Raw genomic sequence first — 14,286 nt, forward strand, 5'->3', positions numbered from 1 at the left:
GGAGCTGCTGCAGCATTGGTCCCTGCTCTCTGCTCTCCAGCTGCTGCTGCTTTGGTCCCAGGACTTCCCTTTACTGTCAGCCTAGGGATTTCCTTTCTCTTTCCTGCATGAGATCTCTTGTTTCCTGGATCCCATGTCCCCTCCTTCTTGGTTTATCTCTTTGTTCTAGAAAAGGAATTCTATCTAAGTAGCTTCTTTCTTAAAAATTTCAGCTTTATTGAGGTATAAGTGACTTATAAAATTGTAAGATATTTGAAGTATACATGGTGGTGATTTGATGTACGTACACATTGTGAAAGGACTCTCCCCATCTGGGGAATTAACATATCCATCATCTCTCACATTTATCTTATTGAGGTTTTTCTTGATGAGAACTTTTAAGTTCTGTTCCCTTAAATTTCAATTAAGTGGTACAACGTATTCAACTACGTCATCATGTTTCACATCAGACCTTCAGAACTTGGTCATCTTTAGCTGACAGTTTGTGACCTTTTTCCCAATTTCCTCCCCCTGCACCAGCCCCTGGCAACCACTTTTTACTCTTGGTTTCTAGGAGTGACTTTTTTTTGTTTTAATTTAGTTTCTACATATAAGGAGTACTATACAGTATTTGTCTTTCTCTGGCTATTTACCTAGCATAATGACAAGGTCCATCCATGTTGTCACAAATGGCAGAATTGCTTCTTTCTCATGGTTGAATAATATTCCACTGTACAGCCATGCTTCATTTTATTGCTCCTCATTTTACTGTGCTTCACAGATACTGTGTTTTCTACAAATTGAAGGTTTGTGGCAACCCTGCATCAGGTAGGTCCGTTGGTGCCATTTTTCCAAGAGCATTTGCTCACTTAATGTCTCTGTGTCACGCTTTGGTAATTCTAGCAATATTTCAAAATTCCTCATTATTATTAGATTTGTTATGGTGATCTGCAATCAGTGATCTTTGACATTACTATTGCAATTGTTTTGGGGCATCACAAACCACGCCCGTATAAGACTGGAACTTAATCTACCAATGTTGTGCGTGTTCTGACTTCTCCTCTGTTGGCCGTTCCCCCATCTCTCTCCCTCTCCTTGGGCATCCCTACTCACTGAGACACAACAATATTGAAATTGGGCCAGTTAATAACCCTGTGGTGGCCTCTAAGTGTTCAAGCGAAGGGAAGAGTTATATGTCTCTCACTCTAAATCAAAACCTAGAAATGATTAAGCTTAGTGAGGAAGGCATGTCAAAAGCTGAAAAAGGCCAAACACTAGGCCTTTTGTTCCAAACAATTAGCCAAGTGGTGAATGCAAAGGAAAAGTTCTTGAAGGAAATTAAAATTGCTACTCCTGTGAACACACGAATGATAAGAAAGTGAAACAGCCTTATTGCTGCTATGGAGAAGGTTTCAGTGGTCTGGATAGAAGATCAAACCAGCCACAACATTCCCTTAAGCCAAAGCCTAATCCAGAGCAAGGCCCTAACTCTCTTCAATTCTGTGAAGGATGAGAGAGGTAAGGAAGCTGCAGAAGAAAAGTCTGAAGCTAGCAAAGGTTGGTTCATGAGGTTTAAAGAAAGAAGCCATCTCCATAACATAAAAGTACAGGGTGAAGTAGCAAGTGCTGATGGAGAAGCTGCAGCAAATTACCCAGAAGATCTGGCTAACATCATTAATGATGGTGGGTACACGAAACAACAGATTTTCAGTGTAGATGAAACAGCCTCCTATTGTAAGAAGATGCCATCCAGAACTTTCATAGCTAGGGAGGAGATGTCAATGCCTGGCTTCAAAGCTTCAAAGGACAGGCTAACTCTCTTGTTAGGGGCTAATGCAACTGGTGACTTGAAGTTGAAGCCAATGTTCATTTACCACTCTGAAAATCCTAGGGCCCTTAGGAATTACGTTAAATCTACTCTGCCTGCACTCTGAAAATGGAAAAACAAAGCCTGGGTGACAGCACGTATGTTTACAACATGACTTCCCGAATATTTCAAGCTCACTGTTGAGAGCTACTGCTCAGACAAAATGATTCCTCTTGGAATATTACTGCTCATTGGCAATCCACCTGGTCACCCAAGAGCTCTGATGGAGACATACAAGGAGATTAATGCTGTTTTCATGCCTGTTAATCAAGGAGTAATTTTGACTTTCAAGTTGAGTTTTGAAGAAATATATTTCATAAAGCTATAACTGCTATAGACAGTGATTCCTCTGATGGATCTGGGCAAAGTAAAACGAAAACATTTTAGAAAAGATTTGCCGTTCTACATGCCATTAAGAACATTCATGATTCATGGGGAGAGGTCAAACTATCAACATTAACAGGAGTTTGGAAAAAGTTGATTCCAATCCTCATGGACGACTTTAGGGGGTTCAAGACTTCAGTGGAGGAAGCATTTGCAGATGTGGTGGAAATAGAAAGAGAACTAGAATTAGAAGTGGAGTCTGAAGATGTGACTGAGTTGTTGCAGTCTCATGATAAAACTTAAATGGATGAGGAGTTACTTCTCATGGATGAACAAAGAAAGTGGTTCCTTGAGATGGAATCTACCCCTGGTGAAGATGCTATGAAGACTCTCGAAATGACAACAAAGGATTTAGACTATTGCACAAACTTAGTTGACAAAGCAGTGGCAGGGTTTGAGAGGACTGGATCCAATTTTGAAAGAAGCCCTACTGTGGGTAAAACACTATCAAAAGCATCACACTCTAGTTCTCTTGCTACAGAGAAATCGTCCTTGAAAGGAAGAGTCAATCAATGTGGCAAACTGCATTGTTGTCTTATTTTAAGAAATTGCCACAGCCACCCACTTCAACCACCACCCTGATCAGTTAGCAGCCATCAACATCGAGGGAAGACCCTCCACCAGCAAAAACATTGTGACTTGCTGAAGGCTCAGATGATGGTTAGCATTTTTTAATAATACAATATTTTAAAATTAAGGTATGTACATTTTTTAACACATAATGCTGAGCACTACTACATTGCACAATTAGTAGGCTACAGGATAGTGTAAACATAAGTTTTATATGCACTGGGAAACCAAAAATTTCATGTAACTCGCTTTATTGTGGTATTTGTTTTACTGTGGTGGTCTGGAACTGAGCCTGCAGTAACTCCGAGGTAAGCCTATATACCAAGCAGCTTCTTGAGTAAAGGTCAATGGTAGGTAAAGTTTTGAGATTATGCATGTCTGAAAATGTCTTTATGCTACTCTCAAACTCCATGAATAGTGTGGCTGGGTATAGAATTCTAGGTTAGAAATAATTTTCCTCTCTAATTTTGAAAGTACTGTTCCACCGTCTTCTAACTTTAGGGTTGCTAATGAGAAATCCAATACAATCCTGATTCTTGATCCCTGGATATGTTCTGCTCGGAAATCATTTAAAGATGCCCTGCTTTTGAAGTGTTCTCATGTTTTCACCATGATATTTTCACTGTGAAGTATTGTTCACAGTTCTGCATCCTTGGTGACCTTTTTATTGTGGCCACTCCTATTCTTTAGTTTTAGAGAATTACAACGTAATAGTTCTGTGATAAAACCCTCCCCCTAGATGCCTTGTACTCTTTTTTGAGGTACTTCTGTGGGTTGGATCTTTGATCTCCTGGAAGGCGCATCTAATTTTCCTATCTCTTTTGACTTATTTTCCATCTGTTTTTCATTTGACTTTCTGGGAGATTTTCACAACTTTATCTCCCCTTCTATTTTCTTTTTTTTTACTTTGCTGTCATGTTTTTCACACCTAGGAATTTGTCTTTTCTAAGTCTGTTCTTATTTGTAACTGAGGCACTAAAAAGGATGTGTAAGCTCTGAATAAGTGATTTGAGTTTATTGACTGGCAGCTTCACTTTAAGATAACTGGATGAAAATTCAGTTATTTCACTAGCAGAAGCCCAAGTTTCAATATATAACTTTTTTTTTCTTTTGGGCCAACTAACTTTCCCACAGCAATATCTTCTAACCTCTTCCCTTCTGGAAAATAAGCTGGTCTGTCAGCATTCATTTCACAAACTTTGACTTAATTTTCCTGCTTCTGATCTCAGTAAAGCATCTTAACTTCACACTCAATTGGTCCAATCCCTCTAGAAGTAAACCCCTAACATGGAACTTCTGAAGCATCTTAAGATGCTAATCCCAGGGCTCCAGGAATGTATATATGAGGACGAACTGCTGCTATTTGGAAGGAGTAATGGATTCAGATTCAGACACAAGGGATTTGAGTCCTAGCTCTTCCTGGGCTTGTCCTGGAGATCAAGTGACATAATCTATTAGAAACACTCTGCAAACTGCAAACGCTTCACAAGTCTTGGGCATTAGTAATAAAAGTCGTGACATCTGGGCAGGTATTCAAAGCGTTACAGAGAGCTGCTTTCTTTCCCAGACTGTTCCACTTGAAATGAAAAGTTAATTTCAATGAATCATGCAAAGATATTGACACAGCTAAATTTGCTGCAAGCTGCAGGGGTTTTAAACGTTTCCCTAAAACCGTGAAATGCTGGTTAATTTGGTTGTCTTACCAACCAAATGACAAAGCAATGTGGGAATCTCAGTGCCCTTTTGGAAAAAGTGTGGCTCTGGCTTAAAGCAAATGAGGTTGTTCTTGATCTTGATGCTTTGTCTGCTCAGCAAACCAAAGCAGGTTTATTGGGTAGGAAATGAATGGGTCAGCAAAAGAAGCTTGCTTTTCAATCTAGTGCATCCTTAAAATAAATTTCTATGATATACAATGTAGGCTTACAGCCGTGAATTCTGGCCAAGGGTTACAACAAGGAAGAACAGCAAATACACTATTATTCCTATGTCTAACAAATAAACTAATTGCATTTGGACAGGGAGGAATGCTTCTTAAATTAGTAGATTCCATTTTGATCAATGAACTATGATTTAATTTTACAGATACTCTTGATTGTTTCAAGTCTTTCATTTTACATTCTTTTTTATTCAGAATAACACACAAACTGGAGTTTTAAGTACAATAAAAATAAATGATTTCACTCCATTGTTACCCATGTTTGTACAAGTTCAATTATTGATCACAATATATGTTACATAACCCAGTTCCATAAAACAACATTCTAGACCTCTAAGCAAACTGTTCAGTCAGTTTCCTCTCCACCTTTTAGGGGTTACCTGGGAGGAAGTCCCCATCTTGCTCTGGCTGTGGACATACGAATGCCTCTGGCCCAGTGATTTGCTGCAGGGTTAGTAATCTGTTTTCAAGTTCAGTTGGAAGTCACTTTTGCACAGTTTAGTAGTTGATGATGATAAGTTAGATCAGGAAAGTTCCTCCTACCATTCTCTGTATGTCTTGTGAATATGATAGGCAACAGCAATATACGGATATTGAACCCTTGAGATATGGCTAGTGTCACCGAGGAACTGAATTTCTAAATTTAAATAGCCACGTGTGGGCATTGGCAACTGTATTGGGCAGCGTACTCAGTATCTTAAGGGACACATGCATAGGAAATTCCTCCGGGGGCTCACTTTCTAACAGAACAGCTGATACTCTAAGATGTTTTTGGATAAAGAGTCCCTTTTAATATGCAGAAGTATCAAGGATCTGTACATGGAAGTGTTGTATTTTGGGTATGTGTTGAGTGAAAAAATATGCAGTAAAAAGCTAATAAATTTAGTAAAGATTTTAAGTAAATTGAACTTTATTCATGACAACAGCATCTCCATTCTCCTGAGAGCAAGCGATCTCTCTCTGTATATATATGTGTGTAAGATGTATTATTGGTTCCATAGGTGGTCAGGGCTTGGTGCCCGGATGGAGGCAAGGAACCCGTGGATAACTTCTGCACTCACAGGTGGGAAACCATTGTTCTAGAATTAAAAGATAAGAAATAAATTAAAGGATAATGAAAAGATAAAAATAGTGAGGAGAAAAATTCATTAGACGTATGGGAACACCTCATGGCTAGTTAAGAAGTGCCTTGGGATGGAAGCCTGTCAGTCCTGGGCCTCAGCATTTTGTGTGCCCACCAGAGCGCGCGAGGCCTCTTTTCTCTATGGTGAGCATCATTCGGCCTCAGATCTTGAACTCCTACTACTTAGGGATCTTTTCCTTTAAGAAAACAAAGTTTACTTTATCTTTAGTGCTCTTTTAAAACTTGGAAATTTTAAAAACAGAGACTCTCGGTGGTTTGTACTAGAAGTCAAGACCAGTAGTCCATTTCCTTGTCAACAGCTGCAGAATAACTTGGTTTAAAAATTAATATCTTGGGGCCGGCCCAGTGGCATAGTGCTTAAGTTTGCATGCTCTGCTTTGACAGCCCGGGGTTTGCAGCATCCCACATAAAATAGAGGAAGATTGGCAAAGATATTAGCTAAGGACCAATCTTCCTCACAAAAAATTATAAAATAAAATAAAAATAAAAATTGCTATCTCCATTCAGTCATCAGATGCAAGCAGATCTCCTTCAGGGTGTAACTGAGCCACCTCCTGGCTTCTTGCCTTTGCTCAGTTCCTGTTGGAGGTTCTGCATAGCACAGCGGTAGGTAAAGGCTGAGGGAAGGTTGTGTAGCGGTTCCCACCCCAAACCCCACCCACATAAACCTAGAATCTACACCAAAACAACATGCTTGTTACTATAGCATGAAGACAAGTCTCCTAGCACCTCAGATTGCCACTCCAAACCTCTTTGGTTTAGGAGTTCTGGATCTTCCACTGCCTGGAAGGAAGGGAAGAAACTTTAGATTGCATAATCATCTTGTCTGTAATTGAATATGAACTCCACAGTATGGATCTAGAGAAAATATATTTTGTGATTCTTAAACAACCTGCTCCCAGGATGGCTCTACTCCCAAAAGATATAGATGGCAAAAAGAGAAGCATTTCTTTTAGTGCTGAAGCAAATCCTGAGTGATTGAAAAGAAAATGAAATTCTAAACAACCTAACAATCTTATGAGTTAGCTTCAAATAATGTGCTTATTATTTCATATTCTCGAACACTGATGTATTCCATAATCCCACCGGCTCCTAAAATAGAGTAACTATTTCAAGTTATTGCTCTAGAAGGCATTTAAAGTGATTCCACAGGTGCTAAACCTTGACACTAAACAAATACATTGTTCTTCAGAACAGTAGCATACATCTAGCTGGAGAAGGTAATTATAATGCAGGGAACAATGCCATGTTCTGCTCCATCCTTAATGATCAATTAAGTTTCACCAAGCAACTTGTAAGACACACTAGGTCATTCCAGGAGTAGCACACTGCTAACCTCTACGTGACCTTGCTGGCACGGTTAATTACTCTGAACAATGCATGTGCCGTTTACTGAAAATATATATTATTTTTCTGTTTTGGAGGATGGAACACTTATCCAAATCCAAGACTGGAACTTAATAGTTCCAGCTTCATTTTTAGAAATGAAACAAAACAGTAGCTCTACTGAGCAATGAAGTGCAGAGTTTAGAAAATGACCCAGCAAGCTCTCGGGGAGGCAGATCTTACCATCCACCTGTCACATCGACACTCACCTGAATGAGGTTGGCAGCTGGGTTCCTTCTTTTCTCAAAGTGTTTCTGGCGGTGCTGTTCTTGTACTTTTAATGCAAAACCTGAGCCAAGAATGCCCTGGAACAAAACACAAAAATAGTACTTTAAAATTTTTTCTAAAGCATTGTTAAATAATACAAATATTTTTTTAAAACCTCTAAAATGAGCCTGAGAAAAGACAAGCAGTATGCAACCCGTCCGTAAACATATTACTCATTAAAATAAATGCTGTTTACCTCTATTTTAATGCCATAGGCCAACGGCAAGCTGTCAGGCAAGAAATGCAACAACTTCTGTTGTTTAGTAAATCAACCAGATGTTGCCATTTATTGTCCCTTATGGGATAGTAAGAGGCAGCATAAGTACAAATAAAAATCACAATTTTTAAAAATGTTTTTTGTGTGGACTTTGTGTCATTTCCTTCTGCCTACGTTAGAGTGATGGTCCTGTTTAGTGATGGAATCTGGAGGACATAAACTGGTTTGGACGGAGGCAGATTTAAAACTGGGGAAAAAGTCTCACTGCTGTTGCCACAAGGAATTGTTCTTGCACTTTGATGAAACCACTAAGTTTTATCTTTTCCATTTGTGAAAAAGGAGAGGGTATTTAAAACCTGTCCCAGCTTATTCCTCCATGATGCTGTAATTCTACCCTTACCAAAGTAAAAAGAAAGCAGGGGAGGACGGTCATCCAGATGGGCAGACGTTCAGCTTTGAAGACACAGAAGTTTCCCATTTTGCCTGTTTGTACAATAAAGACAGCACATTCCTATTTTCCTGAGTTTTAATCTCACATTTTTAGCATTTCTTAGCTTTTTGGTTTTGGCTCACCTATTCAGACTTTGGGGTTAGTAAGATTAATACCCTCCCCCCTGTGTTTATATGAGTTTTTGGCTGGTTTGCTTCCTTCTGCTTATCATCTTGATCCGCCGAATTTCTGGCTCTTTGAAACGCCGCCCTCTTTTCCGTTGCTTTGGTCTAATATCTGTGGAATCAAGGCACTTGTCTCCACTCAGGTTGGCTTTGGGAGCTTGCTAACTTCAGTCTCTGGTCTTTGTAAGTCTCCACTTTATTGGCATGGGATATGGAGCCCCACTGCTTTCAAGTCTGTGGATTTTACTTGCCAGCTATAAATTACTGGATTTTATTAAACTTCAAGGAGTGCAGACCTCAGGTTACCAAAGAGTTGTCTTATAAGAACCAAGTCAGTACAATGAGCACTCCGTGTCACCGCGGGTTCTGCGTTTGTTGGTTCAACCAACGATCCAGAGCTGGTTGATTCTGCGTTTGTGGAACCCATGGACACAGGGGGCCAACTAAGGGATTGAGCATCCATGGGTGTCCTGGTACCAATCCCGTGGATACCGAGGGGCCACTGTATTTGCCATAGGTAAGGAATGGTTGTTTTTCTTTTCTTTATATTTTCAAAGTGGCTCAAAGATGGTACAGGCTGTCTGAGGAGGTGATGGGTTTTTCATTGTTAGGAAGTGTTGAGTCTCAGCTGGACGACAACTTGGCTAAGATATTTTTGGGCTTTAGATAACCTTTAACCTTCTTTCTTGAGATTCCACAGTTCTGACTACATCTGTGACAATAACCACATAATAAGTAATGCAATTATGTTTAAAATATGGTTATATGATAATACTATTTGCTATTAATGGATAAATGACTGTACCATGAAATTAGAAATTACGTCATAGGATCTGTTTTCCATCTCTCTTTTTCAGTGAGTCTCGTGCTGTCTAAGATCTTCATCTCATACAGGCTGTGACTTCACAAACTAAACTTTATAAAAACCTGGACTGTATGATCTTGTTTATACAGATCTTGTTTATATGTATATTCAAATGTTTCCTTCCATTTAGAAGTTATAAAAATGGTCCTCATTTCCAAATCCAGACCAACTCAAGGCATTCATACAGCCTAAATTTTTTTCTGCTATTTAAGATCATTCAGGAAAGATTTATTTATTTTTCTTTTAATTTCATTTTTCATGAAGTATAAACATGTAAGAGAACCCAAAACAACAGAATTTATAGCATATATTTATCCTATGTATTGTGTGTATGTACATTATGTGCATATATGTATATAATCCGCTTATATGGAGCCTAATTCAGATTTTGTAGATATTGAATTAACAGCAATAACTATCATTTTTGAGTACTTATTATGTGAAGATGAAGTTTAGAGTTTAATCTCTTTTGGAAAATGAAGACAGGCCCTACATAGCAGAAACTTAGCATCTGCCAAAAAAACTAAAGTGAGCTAAAAATCACGCAGGCATTGCTTAGAAACATATACTAGTAGACCGTGAGGGTTTGCTACGCATCTCCCGTGCCAGCCAGTACATCACAACAGTTATTAAGCTGGGTCTGCTCACTGTCTCATTATGGCTCCATTCCAGTTTCCTTCCACCTCTCTTAGGACACAGCTCAGTCAACCTAAATAGAAGTCTGTTAAAATAAAGTCTATTTATGATAGGCAAACGTTATACATAAGTTATATATATATATAACGTACACATATATATATAACTTACATGCCATCCCTTCAAATATTGACACCGATAGATGCAAATTCTTAGAAACTGAGTTTTGTTTTAATTCATTTTTTAAGATAACATGACTTGAACTTTGGGTTTTAAGTTTTACTGCTATGGTGAGATGCATAAACACCAGGTGGAAGGAACACTTATTTTGGTAATTAAATATTTATCCCTTGTCATCTTCCAGATTAAATGAGCCTAACGTGGCCCTGCACATGGCACGCAGGGTGGACGGACAGATGCCCTCGGCAGGAGGGAGGGGGTGTCCTGAAGAGGAGAAAGCCTTCTCCTGGGGCTGGTTCCAAGGAGCTGCAGCTGCTCTGCAGGCCCATCGTCCCCGAGGGGAGCTGAGATCCATCTGCAGGGGAGCCTTCCTGCCTCGAGGGGAGACAGGGAAGGCACTTCTCCTTCCTGGTCCTCAGGTTTCCTGTGTGAGAGGAGCCCCAGATGAGTGGCTGCCATCCCCCTCAACTCCCTCACAGAAGGCCGCCCTGCTCTCTGGAATGTCAACCAGACCACACTACCAGCAGGTGGGTGCAGGAGACATGATGCCATTTCCAGCCACCTTGTTTTCTTCTTTTTTTTTTAAAGAGTATATATGGACAATTTAGTCTTTTATTCAATAATTAAGAGTCAGCACCTAATGTGAGGTTGCCGTAAAAAGATCCGTGGTAAAGTCTACTTTTCTTGGCGTTGTTAGGGAATGTTCTGTTCTGCGCAAGCAAGTTTTTCAGATTTCTAACATGTATTAATTTAACTGGCATATAAAAAACTGTAATTACTATATTGGGAAACATTTCTAAGAATGACTACTTAGTCTCTGAACTCTAACCCAGCAGAGCGACTCAGCGCAACCTCCTGTGACCTGCAGAGTTTCACTTGGAGGCCGGCCTTTGGCTGTACTGGATGCAGCCAGTTCCAGAGGCAAGGGGCCCCAGGTCCTTACACACTTTGAGCACTTCTGTGGGTTTGCTTCTTACAGACGCTCTGCTCCCTCCCTTGCTGCCTTTCGCCAGCTCTTCAGTGTTTGTTCTGTCAACCTGCCTCTACATTTACTGTTTATAATCTTTAAAGAGTTGTTAGACTGTAGAGCTCAGCTTACTAGAGGTAGAGTGAACAAACGTGAGGGCTTGGGGATGGAGGCAAATTTTGACCAACTGTATTTAAAGAAATAAGAGGATAAAATGATCAGAAAGACAAGTTTCATTAAGGAGAAAATAATCAGAAGCTTGGGAGAAGATAAATGTGCTCTTCATTCTAAGATTCAGAAACCACTCATTCAGAAAAATCAATGACAATGACTCAAGAATAAATCCTTGGACACATTTAAAACCTTTGAAGGTCATATGCTTTTCATTCAAATGGATCTGAAGAGGTAAATACTCCACTTGTGCAAATCCATTTCTTCAGTAGCACACACTATAAACCAAATTGGAGTGATCAGTTTAAAAAGAACGTATCTTCAAATATTTACAGATATTTTAAATGTATCAGTAGTATATTGACTGCGAAGTGATGCCATGTGAATTATTATTTGATTATAAAGACCTAGTTGGTATAAAACTTTCAAGTTAAGCATCTCCAAGGGAAGATAATATTTTATAAATTATTCAACTAGATATACGTAGAAAAGTCAATGTTATATCAGAAAAATTATATTTGTAAACAATATAGATATGTTCCCAGGCAAATTAATTTGTGAAAGCTCATGGTAATGGACTGCTAAGATCTAATTTAAGCTGCTTTATTTTTGCAAAAATACTCACAGCGGGAAGTGCAAAGAAAGAAATGCCGAGGAGCGCAAAGCCAGCGGAGAGCAACCTTCCCAGCCAAGTTAGGGGAGTCTTGTCTCCATAGCCAATCGTTGTCAACGTAATCTAAAAACAGAATAAGCAGAACGTGCCACTTGAGTCTGTGAGTGGAGAGCTAGGACCAAGCACAGGAGGCAGAGCAGGGCCTCCACTAAATCATTATTCAACAAGGTGTTGGCGCATGCATTACTGTGCTTTAATTTTCCATGACGCATAACAGAACTTCTCTTTGTTTAAGCAAGGGAATAACCAACATACTTGTTCCTCCCTTATAACACAATTTTCCATCTTTTCTAAGTGTTTTCAAAGAAAGGTTATTTAAGTAAGTGGATAACCATCAGTGATACAGAAATGATAGCACCGCGGATTCAGGGCTGGATCAGTACACAAAACAATAATTTATGCTAATTATGGCTGTCCATTTATTACCTTGGCAGACATTTCCTGAAGTTCTGCTGTGTGCAAAGAACATGTTATGATTTGTAGTGGAACAAAAATGAGATGCATAGTTCCTGTCCTGAGATATTTATGGCATAGAGGGGAAGCATGTCACACACAAATCATTAAGACACAAAATAGGGCAAGACAGGTGCTGTTACGGATGCACAAGTAATCTGCATGGGAATTCAAAGATCAAATTGATTATTCCGAGCCTGAGAGTCGAGGAGGTTTCACTGGGGAGATGTCATCATACCTATGCTTTGAAGGAGGGGTAACATTTTGAGAGACAGAAATGATAAGGAGGGGAAACAGGTGACCAGCTGCCCAGCAGTGAGAATAGATAAGGGAGGTTCTGGAAAGTGTAAGTGGTTCAGTTGGGCTGGAGCATGGTGGGTCTGAAGAGGATTAGTGGAAGAGGAGGGTAACAGGATGAGCTAAATCTCATCAGGAGTGTCTTTGAAAAATAATAATTAGATCATGTATCCCAGGACCAAACTGCTCCTGGGGCCTCCCAGCTCCTCCAGGGCCCGCGAGATTCTCCATGATCCTGCAGAACAAGGGATTATTGAACATAACAGTGGCAATGGAACTGCATGGGAGTCGAGAGCAAAAAGACATGCGTAGGAAGTTCAATAGAAATGCATTTATTGATCGTCTGGGATGAAGGGGAACATTAAGTCAACAATGACTTGAAAATTTCAAGGGGAAGATGGTTGCACCATAAAGAAAAATACGATCATGAGAAAGAGAAGTTTTTGGAGCAAAGATGAAGAGTCTGGGTTTCCAAATGAGGATTTTTTAAACATCAGTATGACTCTGATCTAGAAATGTTGAGCAGGAAATTGAGAACGAGGGCTTGAATCTTGAGAGAGATTGGGTTTGGCATCAGCTTTGGGTTTTGGAATCAAGACAGGATGATCGTTGAAGCTTTGTGAATAAATGAGATTGCAAAGGGTGCAAAGAAAGGACCAAGGATGCCTCAGGAAACCTATTCATTTAAGGGATGGAAGGAAAAGGAAAGCCAGAGAAGAATATACTTTTTAAAAAGTGGAAGTAGGAAGGAGTTATACACATGGAAACTCAATGGGGAAGAAAGAGTTTCACAAAGGCCCAGGTGGTCCCTGATCTCACAGGCTCATAGAAACAAGGAAAATGGGGATTGAGAAGAGGCCCTGGATCAGAGGGAGGTGCTCCCTGGTGACTTTGTGAAAGGGGTGCTCTGGTCAGGTCCTCTTCCCTGGGCTTCGAAGGAGGGTGACAGTTGAGAGGCAGAATGATGGGGGAGGGGACTCCTCGGCGCAGGCCTGCAGAAGCACTCAGCACAGACAGCGGGCCACCCTTCCGGAGGCCCCTCCCTCCTCACCTCCGTGGTCCCTCTCATGTGTGTGGCTCCTCCTACTCGGTCAACTTCTGCAGAGTGGATTCCTAACGTTTGGTTCTGGGTCTTCCCCTCTTTGTAAAAATTCTTTCTATCCTCTCTTTCTCTTTCTTCCCAGGTGGTCTTAAATGTTCTCAGGAATAGCAATACCATTTTATCTTTTTAAAGATTGACACCTGAGCTAACAACTGTTGCCAATCTTTTTTTTTTTTCTGCTTTTTCTCCCCAAATCCCCCCAGCACATAGTTGTATATTTTAGTTCTGGGTCCTTCTAGTTGTGGTATGTGGGACGCCACCTCAACATGGCCTGATGAGCGGTGCCATGTCCACACCCAGGATCCAAACCGGCGAAACCCTGGCCAGCCGAAGTGGAGCAAGCGAACTTAACCCCTCAGCCATGGGGCCGGCACCCTGAAATACCATTTTACGCTGAATACACCACATTTATACCTCAGGATGGACCTCTGAGCTCCACACTCACGTATCTGCAATGGATATTACCATGTGGATGCTGCAAATTCACTTGCTTAAGACAGAGCCCTTATTTCCCCTACTTTATCCCTGCCCGGGCGGTTGCCTCTTGTGGGAGTCAAAGGCAGCACCATCGGGCGCT

At 40.3% G+C, this 14,286-nt stretch overlaps 1 protein-coding gene across 7 annotated transcripts in view; it reads right to left on the bottom strand.

The window, feature by feature from the left end:
* Positions 1 to 14,286, bottom strand: part of KCNQ5 (potassium voltage-gated channel subfamily Q member 5) — a 469,780-nt gene that overhangs the window by 68,932 nt on the left and 386,562 nt on the right. For all 7 annotated transcript variants that reach the window (XM_046641231.1, XM_046641229.1, XM_046641230.1 and 4 more), the window contains exons 6-7: positions 11,810 to 11,920; positions 7,476 to 7,571 (exon numbers count right to left, since the gene is read on the bottom strand). In XM_046641231.1, the coding sequence (XP_046497187.1) occupies positions 7,476 to 7,571; positions 11,810 to 11,920 (207 nt within the window). The remainder of the gene's footprint in view (positions 1 to 7,475; positions 7,572 to 11,809; positions 11,921 to 14,286) is intronic.

This window comes from Equus quagga, chromosome 15, assembly GCF_021613505.1.
Source record: "Equus quagga isolate Etosha38 chromosome 15, UCLA_HA_Equagga_1.0, whole genome shotgun sequence".
Taxonomy (NCBI): domain Eukaryota; kingdom Metazoa; phylum Chordata; class Mammalia; order Perissodactyla; family Equidae; genus Equus; species Equus quagga.